The sequence below is a fragment of the Rhopilema esculentum genome, chromosome 20 (genome assembly GCF_057945365.1).
Source record: "Rhopilema esculentum isolate cy_ngs chromosome 20, ASM5794536v1, whole genome shotgun sequence".
Lineage (NCBI taxonomy): Eukaryota > Metazoa > Cnidaria > Scyphozoa > Rhizostomeae > Rhizostomatidae > Rhopilema > Rhopilema esculentum.
Window position 1 is genome coordinate 12,922,749 of NC_142834.1, and position 27,010 is coordinate 12,949,758.

A 27,010-nucleotide genomic window follows, 5' to 3' on the forward strand; every position below is an offset into this window, starting at 1 on the left:
TTATTGTTAATGCTGTTGTTGTTGTTGTTGGCTCCTCCCAATGAGGCTCCTCCTTTTTTTCTGGCCTTGATCCATGGCAATGGACTCTCCATGAACTTGTTTCGTGCGATTAAACCTTCTTTAAACCTTTCGTTTCTCATCTTGACATCAGTTATGTCAAATAGGGTATGTTAGTTTTACTTTCTTTCATTGCATTGTCTTTTAGCAACGGATTATACGTCATTCTTTGACAATTAGAATCGAGGTCTCGTTTAGTTTTTGTCGCGGGAAACTAACTAAACAGTCAGTTCAGTCTCTTAAAAAGTATTGTGGGCATAATGGCGAGTGGAGGGGTGGCTGAGGCAATAAAATCCTTGCCAAGTACAAAGTTCGCATCCAGGCAGCATTAGAGCGCCAAATTTTTTAATTTAAAAAAAAATAATAGATAATTGTATGTATATAGATTATAAACATGTGTGAAATCCCCCTCATGTAATTTTTGGTACTTTTATGTAGCAATTGTGAATAGAAAAACCCAAATTTCACAATAATTGTAAACTCATTTTCACAAATGATTCAAATGTTTACTGAAGATAGAACAGACCACCATACAATTCTAAAAATTCCACTCTATATTCAAAACTTAAGTTTGGAATAAAACAAATTTACAAAAATTAAAGCAAAAGATCTGCCAAAAATTTGAATAATCATTTTTTCATCTGTACAAATTATGTGAAAAGCCTTGCATTAAGTGTTACAACCATTGATTGTTTATGGTCTTGGAGATCAAAGCTTTCAGCCCCTTTTAAATCAAATATAATGTTTTGCATACAGAATTCTCAACTCAACATTTATTACCTTGGTCTAGAGGCTCTGGGGTTGATTCCTTGCTCTCCTTTGCAATTAATTGGTCTATCCACACTGGGGACATGAAATTATTGACTTTTTAATCTTTATGACCAGAAATTGATGAATAAAATTTTATTTAGCCTCGTGGTGCTGCAAAAAGAGACAAATCAAGAAAAGAGTTCCCAACTACCCTTAAAGGATTTGGCTACTTTTTTAATGAAAGTAAGCTTTTTTAATTATTTTTCAGGTGTCTTTGAAATCTTATTCCATATGTTAGCTAATATTGATAAGCAGTTGTGTGTACTCTGCCAAGAAAGTGTCAATATGAGTCTTTTAAATGTGTATTTTGTTTCAATTTGCCGTATTTCATTTGCAAAACTCTGGTCTTTCAATGGCATTATCTCAGTCAACTTGCAATATATAAACAGATTTTGCACATCTAAGATTTTTCATGACAATTATAGCTTTGCCACTCAATAGAGCTGTTGTATATCCAGAATATGAATTGTTTTGAAATCCTTTTATCTCATGACCATCTTTCTCATACACCCTGACCCAAGAATATGATAATGAAATAAAAAGAGTTTTGAATCAATTGACACATGGCTTCTAAAAATGACAAAGATATCATGCTTATACCCCTTGTATACATTCCCAGCAATACTGCATCTGGCCTTTCCAATTTATGGCAAGATAACTTGTGGGACGTAAGTTATGAAGCATAAAGGGTGGCACATATGATAGAGCCCAATAGGGTTTACAGACAACAGTTTTCAAATGAAAAGCATACAATGAAGTTTCGCAATGCCATTTGCAACAACTACAATTTGTGATGCCATGATGGAATTCGATTGATCTATAGCTAGTTTAATCACTTAGGTTGGGCAAACCATGGTTGATAGAGCCTTTTCTTTCATTATTTTTGTTGTGAACATTTTTTAGAACAGGGAAAATTATTTTTAGAATGAAAATCTGAATTGTGTTTATTCAGGCCTGGCTGTTTGAGGAGAGCCATAGCTCTTGCTCCCCTTCAGGCTCTACTCATTGCTAGAGGGGAGCTACAGATTGCTCTCCTAAATTGCTCTAAAAAGCAAATTGATCGCCTTGAAACCAATTTTTTCTTTGTTTCTTTTCATTTTTATGCCCAAGCCTGTTGACAAATGAAGAACCTTGTTTGAGCTACAGAAGAATTTACAATTCTATTTGATATTGGCTGCCATTGTATTTATTGCCGCTTTTGCCCAACTTGAGTCACAGTGTTGTGGACTCAAAGATGGTTTGTTTTGTTTATTATAAGACTTCATTGAATTTTTATGTGAAATTTCAGATGGTCAACTGAGGAGCATAAAAGGAAATATACCATTCAGGTTTGATGTCAAAGAAGGTGATCAAAATTATAATCAAGCTCATTATGAGGCCTTGGGAAAGGTTTGTATCCACATTTGTTTTTGCAAAAGGAAATCCTCACTTTTCCATAAATTAAAGAGCAGCTTTATGTGGCACATAAAGTTATCCAAAAACCGGCAGTTTTGGTTGCTTTTGCCTCTTTGGATGACATAGTGAAGGAATATAGCTAGCATTTCTACATGGGAGCTGTCTAGTCTGAAAAAGGGCACTGCTTCTCATGGGTGGTGACAATGCTACATTGTCATTTTATACGTATTTGGTACTAGAAACCAAAGAAGGTTTGTTTTCCTCATCACTGAAACATGGACAAGATTGGGAAAACTTTTAGTACCATATTAGACTGTTTGTTGAATCAAAGGCAGCCAGTCCCATCAAAGTCTAAATTCATGCAGCCTTTTAGGACAGTCCCATTAATGTCTAACCAAAGATCTGGAAGTTTTAATCAAATTTTATATGCATTGGTATGGATTACTATTTGGGAAAAAACAAATTGCAGTTCTATTTAATTTTTGCCAAAAGTAGTTCTTGTAACAAACCATAATGTAGAAATGGTGTCATTCATGAACAGTTCAATTGGTTTCAACAACCCAACTCTTAAATGAGATGAACACCTGTTGAATGGTACCAGTAACCATCTCTTTCATTCATATTTCAAAGAAAACCCTTTGTAAAGAACCAACAATTTTATTTCCTTTTTTCTTCCTGAAATTTACTTATCATATAGTAGTGCAAATGCAAAGCAGAATTTTGAAGTAACTACCGAGATTTATTTTTGAAATAATAATAAATAATAACATATTTATTCAAAATCTTACCTTCATCAGAGCATGCAAACAGACCCAATAGTTTACTTCTAGTTATCTCCAACAAAAGATTCTGTTTTCCACTAACTAGGTTATTGAACAGCACATATACCACCTCCTTTCACATCAAGAAGACCTTGAAAGAGTAGTTATTCCGGTAAGATAAATAGAAATAATTATTTTTATTTTATTGGCATTTAAGGTTTGATCTTTTTCGATGGTAATTGATAGTTTTATCTTGTGAGTGCAAGTTATGAAGTTCCTTGCCCTTTCCTTACCCTTTTTGACCAAAGTGAATAAATTGCCAAGGGTCAAAACTTCAGAGACAGCTGTCAGAGATAAGGCAGCTTTGGTTAAAAGTTTTAAGTTGTGTAAGAAAAAGTGGGTCATTTTTCTATCATAGACACAATGAGGATCATGTTTGGAGTTTAATGCACCCATCAGACAGTTTAGACAAATTTTGAGCTGTACTCCATAGCCCTAGTTAAAATAATGGTCAGAACTTGATTGCAGTAGAAACATTTACCTTTAGTTGTGCAATATAATCACATATTATGTGTATTACTCCTGGTGAAGTTACCTTTTACTGGTTTTACTGGTTTTAGTTAATGTGCTATCCATATATTTGTAGGTCTTTGAATACCACAGTAAGCCTTTTTATCTAGCTTACAGCTGAGCTGAACGAACGTGGTGTGAAGAACAAAGTTCATATCTTATGATCACTTTTAATTAGAATATCTCTTCAGAATGGCTTTTGGATAGATGCTTTTAAAAGAGTATAAGAGGTGCTTTCCAAATTCCACTGTAGACTTGTTTTTTCACTTTCCAGCTTTCTGTGTTTAGGCTTAAGAATAAGATGCTCAATGGCCGAGATAGGTTTCAAAATTTTTTTTTGGGGGGGGGGGGGGCTTTTATTTCTGTCATTATATAAAACATAGAGGTTCTCACGTCTACCTTTTGAAAATAGATGTGTCTTTAAAAAATTGCAAGTGGGCTCAAGACCCTTAGCCCCTGATCTCGGACCTTGATGCTGCTGCCACCCAACCAGAAGCTGTTTTGCAGTTTTCATTTCTCTCTATTCATTTTAATATTAATTTTCAGATTTGCCTATACATATTTAATCAACGAAATAATTGTTTAAACATGCTTTATCTTTTCTTTTAGTTAGATGCAATAGAGGGTGAACCAACAAGTTGTATTTTCAGATCTAGAAATATTGACCAATATGAGAAGTTGCTGATCCTTGTTCATGGATCTGGAGTTGTTCGCGCAGGACAATGGACCAGAAAGTTTGTGTTGCTTTACTTTTTCTTTATTTATGTAAAGCTGGTAAAATGCCTAGCTACACTATCATTATATCAGTCATACATAATCAATTTTACCTTTGTATCCCTTGCAAAGGTCACAAGTATAACTGAACCATAAAAATTTGGAGATTGAACATTTGTAATCATATTCTAATCTATATGACAAGTTATTGAATTCAAATATCTTAAAATGTGGCTCCGTTATTCTTAAATCAGGATTTAAAGTTATATCCGCATCTATTTATGGAAAAAATTTCGTCCATGAATAGATTTAAACTGTTAAACGTTTTCTATCGCAAGATTTAGTGAATTTTTTATTGGAGTTGATTGTTTTATTCTTTATTACAAGTTGGTTAAAATTTCATTGATAACCGTCATAGCATTTTCTAATCATTTTTTGATTTATAATGAAGTTCATTTGCTATTATGGGTGTGGTTTACTGGTTTAGAAAATTCAGTCTTGTAGTGTTCTCAGAGTTGTGATCCAGTCTATTTTAGTAAAAAGCTTTGGTAAAGGAGATTTATATACTTATTATCAAATTGTGATCATGTGATCTTGGACAGCGGACAACTTGGTTAGTGCAGAGTATGGGCATGTCAAGTTGAGCTGATTGAATTCAATCTTTCAGACTAATAATAAACCATTCTTTGGAAAGTGGTTCACAGATCCCGTACATCAGAAAAGCTCAGTTGGTAACGTATTTTTTCAAGCTTACAAATATTAGAAAATGATGCTAACTTTCTAAGAGAACTTTGCCCTGAATTGGAATCGAAACTGGCCTCCAAACAACTTCACTTTATATAACCAACATTTGTTTTTCTTCTGTGATATATATTTAATTTGTTAGTTCCCGAAAGAAGTTTTGTCTGCAACAGTTTAGGTTTTTTTACTGTCCTGAATGTTTATGTTTATATTCATATTTTTACTGTCCTAAATGTTTTTGCATTGCAATTCAAATAAGATGTGCTATACAAGAACTCAAGTGGTCTGCATTTTAGAAAATATCGTTTGGTGTCTTGAAAGTTAGGTATTTATTTCGAGGCAGCTTGCAGTATAAATCTATAGTCTAACTTACATCTGGTGATTCGCTGTGTGCATTCTAGTTAAGTGGTTTTCAGATTCCGTAAATCCTTAAGTTGCCCCATCTCTCGTATAAGCCCTCTTCGAGTAGCCTTTGTTCCAGACCCTATGCAGCACAGGCTATCTTCGAGTTGGTCCCCTTCCTTGAAGTGAAAATTGTTTATCAGCTTTCAACAATCGAATAAGCTCTTTCTCTGACAGGCCAGTTTTACAATACATGGTTTTTGTCCATGATGAATAACATGGACTAAAATCAACTTGAAATGAACAACTAAGCGAAGGCTTCTCTGAAATTCTTTAAAAGATGTGGAACACTTTTGAATAGAGTTTACTATGTATTGATAACATATATTGAATTTCCAAACCTCGTTTAAGCAGTTGCTAAGTATGTTAGCATCTTGGTCTTATTCGCGTACTGTCGTTACTCTTTTCGCCATTCATATCATAAATAGCGCCTTTAATTTACTATAAGTTTCTAACCACTAAATTTTTTGTTCTCTTTTATTAGCTGGCTACAATATTGGCTACATATTGAACTTTTATCTAATCCAATTGTTTTTCTTTTTTACTTGTTCTTCTTCCAATATTCATTTTGAAACGAAAACCTGTGTTGCTGCTAGCGTTTTATTCCTAAAGGGATTTTTGTAATTTTTCAAATCTAATGAATCTAATTTTGTATGAATCTAATTTTCAGGAAAACTATGGTGTTGTAGTTCTGAACACAAACCAAAATGAGGATATTGAAACAGGAGAAGGGATTGTGCGGGTATACTTGTTTAATCGTTTTACAACTTGGAAACACTGTTTCCGATTAGGAAACACTGCTTGAAAGTAATCGTGTGAAATGTTCACCAAACACAAACCTTACACTTGAGGTTGTTGTTGTCTGGTAATCTCTGATCGTTATTCCAATTTTTCCCCTTAGTTTCTCTTAATTCATTGTGTCACCCTTGCAAAGCTATTTATTTTTTTAGCTTTGTTTTCGAATTACTTGTAAAAATTTTGATATCTTCCATAGTTACAAAGAGCTTTCATGATTTGAAATAATTGTTTATTTAAGGGCAATGGAACACCAGAGAACCATTTCTTATACGTTTGGGACAAAATCATTGAGCCATCTGGTGTCCGACATATAGCCATAATGGCCCACAGTTATGGTGGTTTGGTTGTTCTAGAGGCAGTAAGTGTCAAATTTTTTTTCTTCTTGAAATTTTATTTTCTCATCTATATAATACCCACCTATGTAATGCATATATGGATTCATAGTCTCTAGTTATTGACATTGTATGTCGATAATGATTAAATTCCTTGGGCCTCCAAGGAGCTAATAGAAGGGAAAGGCTGTTCCGCAGGGAATTTCAAGATTTATCGTTACTTTTTGTGTGGACCTACCGGTTGATATTCCTAATGTTCTGGACAGCTTTCCTGTTTCCTAATGTTCCTTTCAAACTTTGCAGGTAAACGAGCGACTTGGCGAGTTTAAAGAAAGAGTATTCGCAATAGCTATGTCTGATTCAATTCATGGGGTAGGGCGTCTTGGAAACACAAGAAAAGATCATTTAGTGAAAGAATTTTTTAAAGAGGTGTGTTTTACCTCGTTTTCAACCAGTTTTAACTCTAGCAACAGTGGAAAAGCCCTCGTTCTCTAGCAACAGTGGAAAAGTTCAAGTTCAAGAAAAAGGACATACTTTCCCAACAAATTTAGCCAATGAAAATTTTTGATATGGCAGCCCTTCTGCTTTCAAATAATAAAGTATTAATGATGTTTAGTATAATTTGTCTACCTTATTCGTGATGTTTTGTGGCTTCAACAAGAGTTATATCTATCTGTTGCAAGAAAAGGATATATATGATGCAAGAAAAGGATAACTGAAGTGTGAGTGGGAATCATTGCTTTTTCATGGAAAAGCCCTTGAGCACAGTAAGCAAGATTTGTAAGACTTAGGAATGCGTACAATGCCTGCCAAAAGTCTTGGAGCACTGACGTCAGTTTGCAAAGTCAAAAGCAACCATCCCCCCTTCCCCAAGGAACAATGTTGGTTTACTATGAAACGGGCTAGAATTTTAGGAAGCACTTTCTTTTGCGTTTCTTTTATGGTATTTCTCTTAGTTATCAACATTGTCGGAAGTAGTAATTTTTTCCGGAAAAGGAATGAAAGTATTAAATGCAACACAATTTGCTGGGTGTACTTTTGGCAGGCATTATTGGTGCAGGGAGGTCATCCTCCATGTAGCAGTTAACCTGCGCAATATCATATTGTTACTTGTTGTCGATTTCATTTTGTAGTCTGCAAGAAACTGGGTATCTAGTAAGTTGCCGCTGGACAGTCATGTTGAATCTAATAACCCCATTGATAGTAACAAAGTCTCTGCAGGTGATTTACTTTGTGAATTTCTTGTCTTTTTCTATTTTTTGCTGCTTTGATGATTAATTCCACAATATATGAATGTTATTGTTCCGTATCTATGTCTGCCTGTTCGTATGTAAGCCAGATTGTTTTTCAAAATATCATTAGGCCAAGCCCCCTCATAGCTCATTACACCATGTACCCTGCAGAGATTTACAACACCTCTAGTTACATTGGAGGAGCTGAATTTGACTCAAACAGGACTCTCTGAATGATCAGGCCCATTTTTGAATTCCACATTTTACCATTTTACCTTAATTTTTTCCTTATAATATCAGTATATTTATGTCTCACAGTACCACGTAACACCAAACATTATGTGAATGCCTATGTCATTATGTAAACGACGAAAGCTTCGAACGTGTGTATATCGACAAATGCTAAGGCTTGGTTCCCACTAGACGACTAGGGGCGTTCAAATGCGTTTATCTCTGAGCGTTCAATTCCGTTCATTCAAGTTAAACGCCAAGTGGAAATGATCCGTGCGTTTAACTTGGAGAAGATGAACGCACCTAAACGCTCAAAAAAGTTAAACGCCCAGATCAAACATTTTTTCATCAAAATTTTACAGCTCATTTTAGCATGTCTTCCTACAACTAGTGAAAGCGTTTAAGTTTTTCGAGTAGGAATGCTTCAGTAGTTTATTCGTTATCTTTAATTCAATTGAAGGATTAGAGATGAACGCAATTAAACGCACTTAGTCGTCTAGTGGGACCAAGCTTAAGTATTATACTTGGCTTTGACTTGAAGCATATTTTTCTTAGAAACACAGTGTTACAAAATTTTTGAATTTTATACTTCATACTTGGGCGAAACTCGTGAATTCGCCAGGTATTGACACCAAAGCGCCCAAACCCCGATTCTAAATGGATATTGAAATAAAAACACCCCATACTTTACATATTCTGAGTTGCTTATGGTGTTACAGTTGTGATGATGTCACATCACGATGAGGAATCGCTGTCACCCTCAATCACCCTATTTCTAGAATTTTTAATTTTGCATCATATAACCTGAAATAGCATTGTGATATCTCGAAATGTGCAATATCAGTGAAATGTGTCACAAATTTTGTGAGATATGGTCACATTAGTACAGGCAATTTCCAAATAAAAACAATGTAATTAGATCGCAGTTCATGAAACTAACCAAATAACTGCAATCCTATAGCAAATTTTAAATTATTCATTGGCCATATTTCACCAGATGCTCAACAAAGTTAATTGATTTTACGTATTTGGAGGTATTTCAAGGTATTTTTTAGGATATTTGGTCAAAAGAAGAAATTCTTTTGATAGACTTTTATGATGACACACTGATAACTCTATTAAAAATTCACTTGCAATTACAGTAACGCGTATTTGTGACAAGTCCCAGTAATAAATTTAAAACAATTGCAGGTACGCTGAAGCATATCGAGACATCTTGGTACGCATTCGCTTCGGTATTCGATTTCTTTCAGCGTAATTTTGACCACAAGATATCCCAGTTGTCGCGACGCGGTATCAGATCAACGCCTTCTAGCCCGATAGCAGCCGAAAATGAAACACCAGTGACGGATGTACCACGCAAAGACTCCAAAGAACGTCGAAAATTATCTGAAGAAGTCAGCTCAGGCCCTGAAGCCAATGAGCCGGAGACCACTGAGGCTGTATCACTATCAACTGAAGTCATAACAGATGAAGGCAAAGATATACTAACCACAGTGACAGGACGTCGGTTGAGTGACAAACAGCCAGTGGAACATGAGCTATTGGATGATGAGACAGAAGAGGGGAGAAAGAAAACAGACAAAGATGAATTTTGATATTGATGTACATGGACAAAGTAAGGGCCTGGAATAAGATATAGTCTGCGCCTCAGAGTTTTGGAGAATTTTTGGGACAAAATCATTGAGCCATCTGTTGTCCGGCATATAGCCATTGTGTCCCTCGGCTGTGGTGGTTTTTGAAAATATGACTTTGTGGAGCATTTATTATCGAATCACTTGAAAATCACGAGTTCCTTTTCAACGTATTCTATTCTGTTTCATATTTACAGACCTTTTGTTTACAAACTCAAAACGTGTGTCAGGTCCACACTCTTATTCTAGGCCTTTGCTGAAGATTGCCTTCCATCAACACTAGCCTATTGTTCTTATGAGAAATCAGATAAATGCTTGAGATAATCGAAGACTGCTAAAGCACCCCTTGAGTTGACACAAGCTTCGAAGCGAGGCTTCAAACTGAAGCATGATGATAAGCTACCTTATCCTGATTTAGACAGTTACTGGCAAAGTTGAATATTATTATTTACTGTAGTATATTTAGCTTGTTTTAAATAACCTAGTACCTGTGTAGTGAATGCTTTTAGAATCTTTGAAGTTTCAGAAATTTCGTACTACTGCCAATAGGAATGATATCATGAGAAAACTGCGTCCGGTTGATCCCAATTTTAAGTTCAGAGTGTTTGAAATTCAATGAAATATGGTTTCTAACACGAACATCATCATTATCGTCGTGATAATAATAATAATCATAATCATGATCAAGCTGTTCAAGCGCCATTAATCGCACGCTTGTCTTGTGTCAGTTGCTTGGAATTTATTCTGCAAATGAAATTTTCTTGACCATTTTCTGGAGGAGTCCTTTTATTCCATGCCTTTTTTAATAATGCCCCCATATAACTTCCTTGGTCTTTCTCCTCGTCTTTTCTTACTCTCTTCACAACCCCTAGCGTTTCTCCTGATGTCATAGCGTTTGGCTTTGTCCGAAAAAATTTTCCCTGAGAGCATCGTTTTCTTTTTGTTTTTTTAAATGCATTTATAAAATAGGTAAATAATGGTGATATTTGCCAGTCGCACGGAGAAACGGGATAAAACGGATGTAGAATATTACTGCCTATTTCATCATAACTAAAGTACTTTTTGCGACTTTATGCAATTATCATTTCTCGTTTTACGTGATAATTCTGAACTCAGTAATGACCTGAAAAACAGCCTCTTTAGGGATTTAGGGATATTAATATGATTATTTAGAATAAGATAATATTAGATAATATTACTATGATTATTTAGAATAAAGATGAGATAATATTACTGTGATTATTTAGAATGTGATTATTAAGAATAAGAATGAGATAATATTACTGTGATTATTTAGAATGTGATTACTAAGAATAAGAATGAGATAATATTACTGTGATTATTTAGAATGTGATTATTAAGAATAAGAATGAGATAATATTACTGTGATTATTTAGAATGTGATTACTAAGAATAAGAATGAGATAATATTACTGTGATTGTTTAGAATGTGATTACTAAGAATAAGAATGAGATAATATTACTGTGATTATTTAGGATAAGAATGAGATAATATTACTGTGATTATTTAGAATAAGAATGATGAAGAAGACTGAAGCTGAGAATTAATTATTTCAAAGATCGAAAAATATAAACCTCCGACAAGCCCAAAAGGTATCATAAAATGGAGAAAAATTAAACAACAGCAAAAATTCAGAAGTAGAGATACTAAATGTATTAGGAAAAAATTAACTTTGTGCACTTCAAGAAGAAAGAAATTGAAGTCATAAATGTCGGGAAAACCAAATTAGACAACCAAATTATAAAACCAGCCTAAAACGAGAGCATAGAGAAACTCACTAACAGCTCGCTAAAATTGCATTGTAAAACAACTCATGTGTCATCAAAGCATTAGAATATGAATCAGAAAAACTTATGCGGCACAGAATGGTAAGAATTGTAGTCGAAAAAAGTAGTTGGAATGATAACTAAAAGAAGCAATGGAAGAACTTTTAATAAAATAAGTTTGAATAATATTTCTGAAACCATACAGACTTTTTATCAGAATATAGTCTATAAGAGTATTAAGGCTCAAAATCGCTGACATTTATAAATAATTCAAGAAATATACAAGGCTCAAGCTTCATCAAGAATTGAAATTTTTGTTTAGTTGCAAAAACAAATGCGTGGAAATAGACGTAACCGGCCTTGGATCTGATACCGAGAACATCATAGGAACTGATGAAATAAACGGAGTTGAGAATGTGCTGTTTGATTAAGTTCTATATCTTTATTCTATATTCATTGTTATGCTCTGTTCTTGTTTTATTTTTTTGTGATGACGTAACACATCAACAAAGATTTGGAATTTTCTCTGATATTCAGGCGAATATACATACACCTTGTGTCGCCTAAGAATATTTCGAGAATAATCTTAAGGCCGAATCAAACAAATTTAGGAATATAGAGGCTCGGGAAAAATTAGGTATTCTTATAGAATAAATTTTATAATGGAAACCATTAGATAAACTCTTGAAAAAAGAAGACTAGCCCCCTTCAAATAATCCCTTAATGCATATAAGATAGAGAAAGCAGGAGAGGCAAACAGATGTGTGCCACTGCTAGGAAAATTAGCTTGAAGGGATGATCCAGAAAAATTCTTGCCCTGCCTCGAAAAAGTCGAGACTAGTCTACCCATAGAGATACCAAACTTGGTTTGTTGACATTTGAGACTCGTTTGAAAAGCATGTTGCGACCGAGGCTGTTGGATTCAATTCAAATTATTATGATAATGGCGTCCGCCGCACGAAAACAGTCTACTAAAGGTGAGAGGAAATATTTGGCCAGTAATCGATAAATACTGGAAATTATTTTACATATGAAGTGAAAGTCATACTTGAGAAACACAAGACATACTAAACTACAAAAACACGCCTAATATGACAGAAATTTGAGTTACAAAATGGCGCCATTTCTAGCTGATGGGCGTTACTACATAACCATTAAATTTGTTGCTATAAGCCTTTTAATGAGTACTTGTTGTAATAGTTCGAAAATACTTGTTTATCCCGACGATACATTCAACAGTAAACAATTCCAATATGTCGCGGGACTTTCTGAGATTCTAGCAGAAAACGGTCATGAGGTGACGCTTTTGACAAACAGTAAAATGACCCCTAACAGTAAAAGATCTGATACGCTGCTGGTCAAAACGTATGGTGCCCCACAGTCAATTTCTTTTCAAGATACTGACGATTATCTTTCATATTCTGGATTAATGTATCAGTCAAGTGCAATGCCAAGTGGATACCTAGAGAGGCGTGTCAGTCTTTGTGATGCTCTTTTAAGAAGACAATATCTTCTGATTCAGTTACAAATGGAAGAATTTGATGTTCTACTTCTCGACAATTCTAATGTCTGTGGTAGAGCACTCAGTGATTATCTTAAAATACCAGTTATAGTTTGGACTGGTTACAATTTTGATTTTGACTGTGATTTTTCGTATGATTGTGTGTCATCAAATGTATGGGCTGAACATGAGGAAATCTGGGACAGACTTAAAGCAGCTTTAAGACAAGCAGTTCACATAAACTTTTACAAACCATATTTCATTTTTAATCCAATTGACGACATAAACAATAAGCTTCATATAAATCAAGGCATGTTGGTTTCTGAAACATTTTTGAGACAGAAACCTTTGTTTATTGTAAATATGGAATCCAGTGTTGACATGCCAAAGCCAGCCTTGCCATTTGCAATCCAAATTGCAGGAATTTGGAAAAAAGAAGAAATTGACTTACCAATTGAAATTAAAGAGTATTTTGAAAATGCAGGCCAAAATGGAGTTGTATATATTGATGTTGATTTTGGTAGTAGATGGCTTCTTACAAAGCAAATTCTAATGCTCCTGAAGGTCCTGAACAACCTCGGCCAAAATGTTATCATTCAACACCAACAAAAATTAGCATTCAATTTATCATCTGGGTTGAAGTTCATACCAAAAAGTTTACATAAAATCATACTTGGTCAAAAGCAAACAAAACTATTTATCACTACTTGTGAATTTGACACAATGCATGAAGTTGCCCATTACGGAGTCCCTGTTATCATTTTATCATTGTTTGGAAATGATGCAGCATACTGTCAAAATATCATCACAAAACACAAAATTGGAAAATTGATCAATATCCTACAACTTGGCTACATGGATATCAAACATGAGGCGAAAGTCATAATTGATAATGACATTTATTTGGAAAATGCTAAGAGATTGGCAAAGACGTTTAACAAACAAATAAATGGATCAAGAGAAAGATTTCTTCATTGGGTTGATTATGTCATTGATAACAAAGGTGCTGAAAATTTGTACAGTAGCTCTACTATGCAGATGAGATGGTACCAATATTTCATGGTGGATTTAGTTGTTTTATCACTTGTATTTATCCTGGTAATATGTCCAATTTTGCTGTATATCTTTTTAAGATTACTAGTAATGGTTTGGTCCAGAAGAAAACAGCAAAAGCAAAAACAGTTGTGATTGATTGCAGAGCTGTTTGATCCTGTTATAATAATAGTAGTTCCTTTCACATACAGCATATCAAATCATTTTCCATTGGAGCCAAGAATATAAACCTTGTTTTCTCCAGCAATGACACAAAACCTGAACAACAGAAGACATTATAATTTCCTCTTTTTTGCATTTCTTGTACAATATAAATTAGTGTCATGTTTATTTAGTTTGGTATAACATTTTCTCTTCTATTGGTTTTCAACTCAATTGTGTCAGATAAGAAATTTGATGCAATTCTATTCTTTGAAATAGAAAAGTATCAAGGTTCCAAAGATGAATAAGACTGTGGAAACATGATGTTTCAAGTTGTACTTGCTGTCAAGTATTGTCTTGTTCACTGTTGGTACTTAAATTATTTACTTATTATTTTGTTTTTTGGATAACCACAGACAATTGAAATTCTTTATTCTATAGATTTTATAAATAGATTTTACTATCTTATTAAGGCAATGGATAGAGCATCCTAGGTCGTAAGGGGCAGGAGTGGGTGGCAATCTCTTTTCAAAACTGACAAAAAATTCAGATGTAGAAAATGAAAAACATTGCAATGCACCAAGAACCAACAACAATAAACACAAGCTAATTAATAATTGGTTGTAGCTAGTATTTTGCCCTGGCATATGAGGTTTTGTCAGAGCAAAAGTAAAAGCTAGATTCAAAACTCAAATAACCCAAGAAAAAGCAAGTCTTAGGTTACAGCTGTCACCCTATGATACCCTTTTGTAAGAGTAGGCTTCCCAAAAAGAAATTCATGTAGCCTTCACTATGTGGAGATACTCAAATTAGATTTCAAATAATTGCAGAAATGACTACAGTGAAGCCTTGATTTTATCTATCAAATTGAATTTTGGTGCTATATTGCAATGAACAAAACAGTTGAGAAACATGCTTGCAGTTGATCGTTAATTTTATTGTCTCCTCATTACTAAATTATTTGGGAAAAACTTTGAGAAATGGATGATCTTGAGTATAAAGAGGCATAATTCGACTGATTTTGCGAATTTAGAGTTATTTCAGTATTTTCTTTCTGCTTCTGTGATAAAAGTTGAAAAGTTCTAGAAACAATTTCGGTGATAATTAGCTGGTTTTAAACATTGAAGTTGACTGCACAATAGTTTTGAATATGACCATTGCTTACTTTGTGACTCATTGTTTTGAATAAAACTATTGTTTTCGTGGAACTGATAACTTTTACATTCATGTAACACAAACAAAAGAATCCTCTCAATCATGTAGGTAAGCCTACACCAATGATTTGCCTATCTCTATGGCCTATACCAGGTGGGATTGGATTTGAATGCCACCCTACGTTGTCCGAGAATAGCGCTAAGACAAAAGGCTCTTATGATAAATCGTTTACAAAAGGTCTTTATTTGCCAGACCGAAGATGCTAAAATTGGCATTCCAAGTATCTCTTATCTGGCACAGGTCATTCCCCTGCAACGTGATTAGTCAAAAAGATGCGTCTATTTTCAAATGCGATGCAATCAATTCTTTGTTTTTTGCCTCCCACCTTTGCGACAACAATAAATCTAAGACTGAAAACAAAGAAATTTGAAAATCCCTCCTACTGTGGAATCTTTTCGAACGCAATGATTTGAAAACAAATCGTTTCTGAACCGGGTAGTAAAGGAAAAACTTTTGATTCGTTCTCATTGGAATCACAACACATCTATTTCAAAACTTGCTACTTGACAACTTGCACATATACGTGGACTGACAGAACTTGCATCCAACCTTTTTATGGATACAAAACAGCGAATATGTTTAAAATGAGTTCACGGTATATCTAAAAGCTTCGTATTCTAGAAACCGTATATGCCTCGAGCCTTATAATTGATCATGTGACGACTACTTTTGCGATCTGATTGGGTAGATTTCAACAGCCAATCAAAGCTACTATCAATTTGCCCTAATTCCTTCGACAACACTTTCTATTCTAAACCCATAACAAGCATGCATATTTTGGAAATATATTTTTGAAACTAATCAACTGAAACGAAAAAGCTCGTGTTATCCTTGACAACAAAACTTGTGCTTTTAGAAAGTATCCGATCCGGTATCACTGAAGTCTAAAAATAAGGCGGTATTTTGTCGGGCTGTACTTAGAAGACAATGAATAACCTGTCTGAAATTATTAAAGACCATTTCTTCGGAGTTGGGCTTTATTCTTTCTGTGCAATAAAAATAGCTTCGTGTTAATATCAAATAAAATGTCAATTAGTTCTGAGTTTCAAGCCCTGAATTTAATTTTAATTGCCTATCAAACCTTGCTGCAGGTTTTGTTTTTCACAATTGGCCTTCATTTCTCAAGATTTATCGCCAATTTACGTTGTAAATGCCTAGGCCATTGTACCATTACAGACAAACATATGACTCTTTAACTACGAGCGGGTGAATAACATTGGTTAGTACTGCTATACAAAATAAACTATTTCCCTAGGAGTATAGGAATGAAGAGTTATCAAGGAAACACTTGAAAGTTGTGGAAAGGAACACTTGAAAATTATCTGATAAAGGAGACGTTTTACATTCAAAAGCTGTTTGATAGCAGCTGTTCGGCAGGTAGCCGACTAAGAAATTCAAAATACTCCTGAACTGCAAGCAAAGCTTTGCATTTTGTCGCGCGATTTGCAAATGCAGTGTATGAGTCTCTCCAAAACCTCGGCCCGGACCTCTCGCAAGTACAAGGTACGCGTTGCATCGAATTGGTTCTCTTATCTGTGTTCATTAACTCTGTTAACTATTCTTTTTAAAAAACACCAATGGCGTAACGCAGTTTAGGGCACCTCAAAATCTCGACATCCCAAAATTTAAGCTTGAGAATACAAAAAAATAAAGCTTGGAACGAACTACCCATAGAACAAAGGGAAATCCCCTCGCTCTGTCTATTCAAACGAAAATTAAAAGCTGATTGGAAGAGCTCAGAACGCCCGAATTGAAACACGACTCCCAGGAAGATCAGAAATCAAATTCAATTCACACATATTATTAAATAATTTTTAAGATTTTGTCTTCCATTAGTAGTTTTTATTTTAACTTATCATAACTTGTATTTAGGTTTCTGAAAGGATATCGTGTTGAAATAAGAATTAAAAAAAAAGTTTGATAACGTCAATAGCACCTTAGCAATAATAATTTGAATTTTTTCTCGATAAGGAATTTCCCAACAGAAACTTGTTGGAAGGATTTTCGTCGCTGAAAATCGTCAATTTTTCTTTTGTTTTCTAATGCTTGTTACATTTGTGCCAAGAGATTTTGCTTTGAGTACTGAATTTCTTCAGATATCCAAGTACTCCTTTCTTAAATATAGCGAGTTTCTTACAAAAAAATTATTGCATTTGACAGTGTGTTCAATCCGAAGTTTTCATAATTCTGTACACCGAAGTTAAAAATGGCACACTAAATGAAATTTTTCTATTATGGACAAACTTCTGTTTGCGCACCATGTAGGTTTGTCCGACCACGTGTAGCTGAAGGTACGCGCGAAACCAAGTAGACTGGCCAATACTCATACAAAACTCAATAGGCCAGCACAATGTTTTTGAGCGAATAAAAGAAATGTTGAAAATGGTGTGTGTAACGGATAATGATAACATTAGCCGCGTGCTTCTTCCGTTCTTCACTCTAATTTCTTCATTTTTTTTATTATGGCCTGCCCCTCTTTGTTTAATTTGGCTCCGCCCTCCCCCTTTTGCCATGTTTCGATGTTTTGCGACATCTGCTTGCCGATATACTTTCAAGTGTCGTTGCACTTGGGGCAATTTCAATTTTAAGAAGTGAAAACGAGGTCAATTACTTATTGTGTAACGCATAGAATCGCCAACCATTGTCCCAACTAACATACACCTGCACGAGTTATGTAGCAAGAAGATACCCGCCTAAAATGCAATATGAACGTACAATCAACAGTCTAAGCTTCGCATACGACGTTCCAAGTTGTCTGAGTTACGTAAAATTGAATGACCCCCGAACACTGATGAATAGTTAAATCTGACGTAAAGCCTGGTATTTTGGCGGGAAACTCCAGACAACAATCTTCGTATGTGGGCATGCTATTATGAGGAATACCTTGAAAGTCCGTAGTCCATGTTACACGAGCCCATCAGTCGATTTTAATTGATCCATTAATGCAATTTTAGTCTGTGATATTCTGGCAAAGTACCAGAGAATAATTGCACGATTTAAAGACAGGTGACTAAATGGAGGATGTAACAATTAAACAGATCTCATTTGGGTAAAACCTTGATTGCAGTAATGTGTAACGTTTCACCTAATACCCTTTATTGTTCCATTTCAGAGAGCTGACTTTCAAAAGAAACTGGGACACTGTCCATAAACGTATGTCCAAGATGTCTGTCCGAACTCCGAAACTACCCCTTTTATGTACGATGCGGCGGATAAGAAGAAATGACCTACATCGGCATCCGCTTGTAGCAGCCTGTGTCTCTTCCGTGGCTTCCTCATAATACCTCTATGTTAGACTTCAGGAAGCCCAAGAGCATTGGAATTGGACGCGCCATGGCGGATAAACATAACGCGGATGCGTCTAATAAATTACTATGAATTGATCTGGCACGCATTCATCGCTAAGCTTTGGACAAGAGGGCTCGTAAACAAAATGCACCTTGAATGTGGTTACATTTTCTCAAAGTCACGCTCGATTTTCACATGACATGTCAACATGGTCACGTCATGCAATCAAGTCATGAAAATTTACAGCAACGATATTCGTATCTTAAACGATTGTAAATTTTAAGGCGCGATTGGGGGTCTTATCGCGAACTGGCAAATTTTACCAAAAATCTCTCTTCATTCTTGTTAATTTCTCATGTTGTGATTTTTTATTCCGTGATGCGAGCTGGGTGCTTCGGGTCGGCACCCTCGTATTCGTGTACTAATCCAAAATTGGATAATCAGTTACATGTTCCAAACAAGAGGGCACGCGACTGTGTTTATTAGAAATCTTTGCACGTTATCTTTTCAGGAATAGGCAGCCGTTTATCCCCACTCGCATGGGGATACCCCCACTGTAACGTTGTTTCCCTTTCGGCTATGCCGCTGGATTAACTGAGTTATTCAGCGAGAGAGCAGCACGCAAGGTGATCTCTGATCAAAAGAGGCTAGGCCTATAGCAAGATAACGTACTTTGAGCGTCAGAGGGCACGGACTCAATATGTTGCTTGAATTTGTTTGAATGTAAAGCGGAGTTCATTAACTTTAAACGGACCTTAATTAAACAGTTTCGAAAATTTTGGCAGAATTTTTATGTAAACGTAACTAGCAGAATGACTTTAAGTGGGCTGACTTTAAGCGGAATCGTCTGTATCTTAGCTTCAACTCGCTAATGTGTGCAGATTTGCATCTTTTTCGATGCATTTTATTGCTTGAAACCGTTCAAGGCATGGAACAATTTCTGCAAAACCCTTTTTATAAAAAAACACTTTGTAAGAACACCGAGGCCTAACTTCCCTTAACACATGAATAACATGAGCATACCCAGCCTCTTATTGAAAATTTGTAGAGAAAAAGCAATGAGTTTTCAAAATTTTTCTTTCTTTGTAACCGGAGAACATTTGGTCAGCTAATCAACTGCGCTATCAAAAATGCCTTGCAAAATTGTTATTTTGTTGCTTTAGGAAGAATTCATAGTATGAAGTTGTAGAAAAATCAATGTTAAAATATGAACAACATTTAGAGTAGCCAGACGACCCACAGATTGTACAAAAAAACATTGAGCCTCGGCAAATTATCTTGTTCCTATAAAAAAGTGTACAAAATGTGCAAAGAAAGTGTGAAATGAAAGGTAGCAGCCGTATGTACTGAATTCCCTATTTTTATGTTTATCTATATATTGACTCTCAGACTAATAACATCGTCAGGTCAAAGACATATATCTCTAGGTCCATGCAGGGACTGAGTGTCTACCTCTTTGAGACATCCTTTCTATATTGTATATTGTTTACCCATAGTTTTTCTCGATCCTCTATCTCTATCGACCGCTATCTATTGATAATGAACATTTAGGAAATCATTAGAAGCACATGGCCTATATTTGACAAGAATTTTATCAAACGTTATTGTTATACGATTAATCTACCGAAGAGTATTGCATGTGGCACATGAAAATTTCATATTTAAGGTGGCGAGCATTTTGACTTGAAACAGTCTGCCAAACAACGCCTCTGCCCTGCCTTAGCCCTTTATATTACCTAAGTCGTGAATCTTAATTGATTCTTTGCTGTCCCATAAATAATGGTTATTCAAGGTCGAAGTGAAATATTTCTCCACGGTATGGGAAAGGATTATACAGCTAAATATTACAATGAGTCTAAGTCTTACCCTCCGGCAAAGCACAAATCACCGACATCTTTTTATAAAAGATATCACCTGGTCGCCACAGTGATTTGGATTTCGAGGAATCTCGTTATTGCCTCGGGCATCATAAAGCGAGAAACCCAGTACACAAATGCAATATCCGCTCTCGCCTCTGGCACGGATTTTTGAATTCGTAGGAAACCAGGTTAACGATGACCCGTCCCATTTTTAAGGCACGGAACAGAATCTACACGAATTGGCACCCTTCTTTCAGAGTGAAAAATGGTGATCATACCAACGCTTAAGATTAAATTTAAAAAATTGCCTCACTACTGACTACCCTTTGCTCGATTCGAACTAGACCAAGATCATGCCTGGTTTTCCTTAATTCAAAGAAATCACATCACAGAGGGGGGGGGGGGGGTATGGGTATCCCTTCCTTTAACATTTTGAATATTTCACTGAACTTGACGAAGTTTCGAAGCCACATATATGTTAAAATTATTTCACATGTAAAAGTGAGAGATAACGACGCCAGCTCAATTCAACACACTGCTTCATTTTAGGCCCAACAAATTACCGTCGTGCCCAGGCCTATACAAGCGTTTGCGATTAGAATAAGCGGCTGGCACAATGTTCAACAAAAAGTTCAGTCGTTTGGTCAACCCATGCTAAACAGCACCGAACATGCCTCAACATCGTTCAGTTAAATTTTCATAAAAAGTTTGGGTCGTTTGGGCAAGACATTGTGTAAAGCAGTTGTTTACAGTGGAACCTCCATTAACGGACGTTTCTATACAACGGACACCTCTCAACAACGGAGAGATATTTGCATCTCAAATTATCAAAACGCTTTAAAAGGACCCTCGTTGTAACAGACATCTCTATATAACGATTTTTTTCTGATCCGAACAGTGTTCGCTATCAACGGGTTCCAATGTAGTTTTAAGTTCAATGAATAAAATCTACTATGTTTTATTGCAGTCACCCCTTTGAGTTTTGATTTGTTGGCTTAAACAAAAGGGTCCAATGAGTTTTTCGCAAAATCTTTTATAGGCCTTTGATTTATCCAAAGATAATGGAAGTCACATTTTCATTATTTTTTATTTATCCTTGCCCCTCCTCCTTTCCATTTGCGTATCAAAATTACTCTAAACATGTTCCTCAAAGTCTGCTCTTATAAAAGATTGGCTATCTTGAAAACATGGAATGTGATATGTTGGAATGCTGGAATGCTGGAATGTTGAAATGTCGGAATATTGGAATATGTGAATAGAAGAAATTTAGCCTTTGCATGGTAGTACCTTCCTATATAATAAGTTCTCGTATTGATGAATACAAATATACTTGTTAGCAGACAGACACTTTCCAATATTCTAGCACTTCAACAGTCCAACATTCCACATTCCTTGTGTTCATGATAGCTTTATCAGACCCACACCTTCGGTAGGCACTAAGGAAGAGAATTATCCGAAAACATTTTTTACCACGAAAATTTACGTAATTTTGCTTGAATATATTTAAATCCACTCACCTTTCTTCGAACAAAGATCATATGTTATGTATAAAATCTTTTTGTGAAAAACCCCTGAAAAAGAAAAAGGAGCTCAGACGGGCGGGAAGTTGTGCATTTGTCATCATTTTCTGACAATTATTAGATCGATCACAGAAGTGGAACCATCACTCACACAACACCAGCATCCCATTCCTCTTTCACTTCATAACAATGACTGTGGTACATCTTGTCAAAATATTACAACTATATTTTCTCAGTGCAAAATCAAAAAATTGAAGCTTAAATAAGAAGATGCAGAGCTGCTCGAAATTTAGAAAATTCTAAGAGAAAATGTTTGTAAAATGTTTTAGCAATGTTTTTCGAAACATTTTCATGCCTAAAAATCAATTTTAAATATGAAAGCCACATGGTACATTATAAGGGTATATAAGACTACATCATAAGGATACAAAAAGACTAGACTACTGTCTTCTGGGGATTTTTTCGAGATAGACTTGTGGACTAAAAGTAAAACCTAAACAAAATGAGGCGCCTGTTACTACAACTACCACGAGGCATTGCGTGCTTTTGCCAAATGACGTCATTATGCATACCCTTGACATTTGTAGCAGTAGTAGCTAACTTCAATTGTGTTTGTGCATTTTTGGATGCCCTCTTTAGTGCCTACAGCTGCACAGAAGCTTTGTTTTTGTTCATGAGATGCGAACTTCGAGACGTGACTACAGGCTACCTATCTTATTCTGTGGTTTGGCTACCTAATATATACAAGACAAACAGATGCAATTTCTCAAATACTTCACGAACTTAAGACTGTTGAGGAATGGAAAGCTCACAATGGTTTATGTGACGTAAGATTATGCATCAAAATGTTGTGAAAAATTGTAATCTTTCCTTTAATTTGTTTTGCTTGAAATGTAAACATTTACTGTTGAGTAATAGAAAATAGAAACCTCACCAAAATTTAGCTATTGTATGAGATAAGTTGAAGGATGCGACAGATAAAAAGATAATTTTTCCATATGCTGCTCGACAGATCGACATCCTTACCTATGTATAACTAGGCGCTTTCGCAGCAGTGGCGGCGCCAAGGGGGGTAATTACCCCCCAGTTTTGTCAAAACATGGTCTATACATTTCTTCTAGAAATGGATTAAAAGGCACTAGGTAGGGGTAGATCGTATTTCCAAAGGAAAATTAACTTGGAACAACGCACTGAAATGAGGCGAAAGGGGTGTGGTCTCACTGGTCACGCCCATAATCCTCCCACTCTGCAGTAGGAAAAGTCTTTTGACTTCAAACGTTGCAGCGCATTTTTGAATGGAACTGGAAAAGTGCTCTCTATAAAAGGCGAAAGGGGAAGGCAGTTTCCCCGTTTTAATCTCCTTTTCTTCATATTAACTGAAAAATTTTTACGAACAGTACCCTGGGTACCAGAGCCACATAAATTCGCGAGCGAAAAAAGAAGACAGGAGTGGAGAAGCAGAGGAGCATCTGCTTTGATACTGAACTGAATTTAAGAAAATAGTGAGAACAAGCTGAGGCTTAAAAAAGTTCTTATAAATTGGGTTTAAAAAAAGAATGTATTACATTAGCAAAGTTGTGCATACAGCGGGCTGTCTGAAGCTCTACCATTTCGTTAGAAAGAAACACATCGACTATAGTGTGGGGTAGGGGGGGGGGGTGGCTGGAGGCTTATTCTAGATTTGACAATTCTGGATTTTAATAATCCTACCGCAGCTGAAACTGTCTGGAGACTTTCTTCTTTCAAAATCAATGATACAGGCGCTATTATCGGGAATATTAGAGTAACCTTTCGAAACTAGCACAGTATAAGCGCTATAAGACGTCTGAACTTTCTCGTCAAATGCTTCCCACCTGCTGTACGGATTGTCTGAGAGTTCAGAGCAGAGAATGTAGGCAATGATATCGAATTACTCAATTCATTTAAAAGCAGCTGAAAGGAAAACTTTTTCCCTGTACTTTCTTAACTTCAGGTCAAATCTACAGTCCCCCCGTGGATGTCTGCTATCCCATCGCTTCCACAATCGATTTTTTTGTTGCTAGCTGTTTTCGGAAACCTTTCTGTACGATTTCAGGCTACCATGCATGCAGTGACTATGTTTCCATAAGAAGCTCACTCTGTCGCGCCTCGAAAAAGACGCTCCTTTTCTTCACTAAGGGCTTTGATAATTAATACTGTGTCAAGTAATATATTTTATTGAATTTCTTTATAATGGATTTTAATAGTGGAAGAAAAAAAGTTAAGAAACAGGAAAAAAATTAAAACTTCAGAGAATGCAAAACTTTATGATTTGCGGATGAAACACGTAAAAAAGACACAAAGAAAATTTCTCATCTTTATTACTGAGATAGAATGCTATAACGAAGACATCTTGTTTACAGCATGAAAGTTACATATATAACAGAAGATGTGAAATGAAGAAATTCTTAGAAAGAAACGACTAGAAAAGGAAATATAAATAGTAGTAGTCGAGAGTAGTAAATTTTGACCTAAATTGCTTAAACGTTTAAGCGGACCTACGATGGAAACTTTTTATTTCTTGAGAAATTATGAAAAATAAAAACTGGTGATTGCTGAGTGATTTGGTGTCTCTGAACACTCTCCTAGTGTTTTGAGGCTGGGGTGGGGAGATCTGATCCCTTCGAGCACCCAAAAACCTCCCTGTAATGAATCCTTAAAACATCGTGAGGAAATATACAATTTACTCCGATTCGTCTCCGAGAATGCGATTCATCAAAAACAACAAGTCTATGTAAACAACGTCTTGAATTGGAAACAGCAAGCGAAGAATATATACAAGTTAATAATAAGCAAATATCTCAAGTTCAAACGAATACAAGCAAAATACAACCCTCGTTTATTCTCAATTCTCAATTCTCTCATCTTCCTCAACATTTTGACCTTTCATCTCTCATCTTCCTCCATCACCAACACTCGCACTCCACCTCCTCCACCTCCAACTCCTTCCTCGTTAATTATGCAAAATTTATTCTTACGTCACGCATAGAAATTTTCCTTTTTTACAACACTCCCTATAAATTTTACGTGGGTAGCTACGAGAAGTGATAGAGGTTCAGAAAATGTATTTAGGCTAAAAGAGTTGAAAGGCTTTGCAATTTAACATACCCCTAAAAGGGAACGCTTTGCAATTCAACATATACCCCTTCGATAAATGCTTTTTCGCCAGTCGCTAAGAACCTCAAACAACACAGTGTTAAGATGTTTCTTTGACAATTAAAAATTCATTCATATTACTACTCCGCTCCTGCTTAAAAAATGGTCTGTATATTCTTGCATTCCTCAAGATTTCCCTGGAAGCAGTTAGCCACGTTGCATTATTGCAAACAGTCACAACGAAAGAGCGCTGTTTAATGGCAAACTTGACAATCTGCATCTTCTCCCCCTCCCCACCAAATTTCTCTAGCTTCGCCCTGATTATGTTTATAGCGAAGCATTTTCTTTTTCAACAGCATGGTTGGGAAGCCGGAATTTCTTGAACTTGTTCTTTGTTGATTAGAAATTGGCTCGTTTCGTATTTTCCTCTAATGATATATTGATCAGTGGTATTGATCTAGTTTTTGAGCAGTTATTTTGTGCTGTTGCTCTGCGTTGCGTCATGCGTCAGTGGTAAAAAAGGTTGTTGCGTCATGGCCTCAGATAGAAGCAGAAGGCGGAAGTACATGTCCTTTCGAATATTTTCCTTGTTTTCTCTACGCAAGATGCAACACGAAATCAAGAACTTCCTCCTTGCTATCAGAACAACACGATTTCTCCGAAATTCCGTTTCCTGCATTCCAAGATGTCCTCGCTGGAAATCCCCAACGAAAATAAACTAAATTCATATTTTAGTCGTAGTCGTTTCTCAGAATAAAAACATTTCAAAGTTCAACCAAAGACGAATTTTGTTCTAGGAAATTTATATTTCCGAATATTACAGTGGCTTCGGCGCAAACGAAAAGTGGGACTAAAGGCAAATTAAAGACATTTTGCAATAAGCTTATTAAGCCATAAAGTGGGTAGGACAACATGGTCACAAATCATTACACTCTTTTTACATAAGAAAATAGGCGCAGACATCTATTTTTTCCAGAAGGGGGGGGGGGGGCTCAAAAATTAATTCCATAGGTAGTGGCTGCCAATGTAGGTAGAAACATGGTAGAAAGAGGCCTAGCTGAGGGTTCTACAGCGATTTTATTTTTCATTTTTCATTATCGTTCTTATTTGATCTTGATTTAATCTGTTGAGATGATTTTTATCCGTGAATACAAAAATATAAAAATTAGTCTAACAAATCGATAGCCGATTTTCTTTTTTCCCATGGGGGCTCAGCCAGCCCCCCCCCCCAAAATTTTCGTCAGGAGGGGCTCAAGCCCTGGAGCTCCCCTAGGTCTGCGCCTATGCATAAGAATGTCAACTTCCAAGACCGATTTCAAAAAATTTCAGCCTAAAAACCTTCAAAATGAAATACTATTCTTGTTTCATTGTCACCCACCAGACTTAATAAATTTAGAAAAATGAAATATAGTTTTTGCAATCACGTGTAAATATTTTAAGCATGATTACCAATATAAACTTGCTTCCATTTTATTGGTTTTTTTGCAAGATGATTTAAGTAAATATAAATGATTTAGAAACATTTATTAGACAAACCAACTTTGCTATTTTCCAATTTCCGACACAGCCTCTGGTTGGTCTTGTACTTTTACCTAAATTCAGTTTATTTGCAGGCGACAATACAACAATGTAGCTGTAGATGTCGGCTAAAGTGGGCAAACTCGAGCAAGAACCATACCTGAGGGGGGGGGGGGGAGGTGGGGCAGTCTTGAAAACAAGAAGGCCAATGTATAACAAACAGATATATTTGGACTAAATCAAGCTCAAGCTCTCCGAATCATAATTATGCCAAATTTTCAAAATATCGTTTGGAACAACTGTAGCAAGAGGGGGAAGGTTGTTGACAAAATTTTA

The 27,010-nt window shown here is 35.7% G+C and overlaps 1 protein-coding gene and 1 long non-coding RNA gene across 2 annotated transcripts in view; one reads left to right on the forward strand and one right to left on the reverse strand.

Annotated features, from left to right (window-relative positions):
- Positions 1-27,010, reverse strand: part of LOC148957875 (uncharacterized) — a 46,992-nt gene that overhangs the window by 9,450 nt on the left and 10,532 nt on the right. Inside the window, exon 2 of the long non-coding RNA XR_016145034.1 lies at positions 22,040-22,093. This is a non-coding gene — a long non-coding RNA (uncharacterized LOC148957875). The remainder of the gene's footprint in view (positions 1-22,039; positions 22,094-27,010) is intronic.
- On the forward strand, positions 19-10,177 carry LOC135687253 (cotranscriptional regulator ARB2A homolog). The gene is made up of 11 exons (XM_065203773.2): positions 19-165; positions 969-1,050; positions 2,156-2,256; positions 3,130-3,195; positions 4,203-4,327; positions 4,975-5,038; positions 6,121-6,192; positions 6,487-6,606; positions 6,884-7,009; positions 7,714-7,801; positions 9,235-10,177. The coding sequence occupies exons 1-11, from the start codon at positions 91-93 to the stop codon at positions 9,639-9,641; spliced, it is 1,326 nt and encodes a 441-aa protein (XP_065059845.2). The 5' UTR covers positions 19-90; the 3' UTR covers positions 9,642-10,177.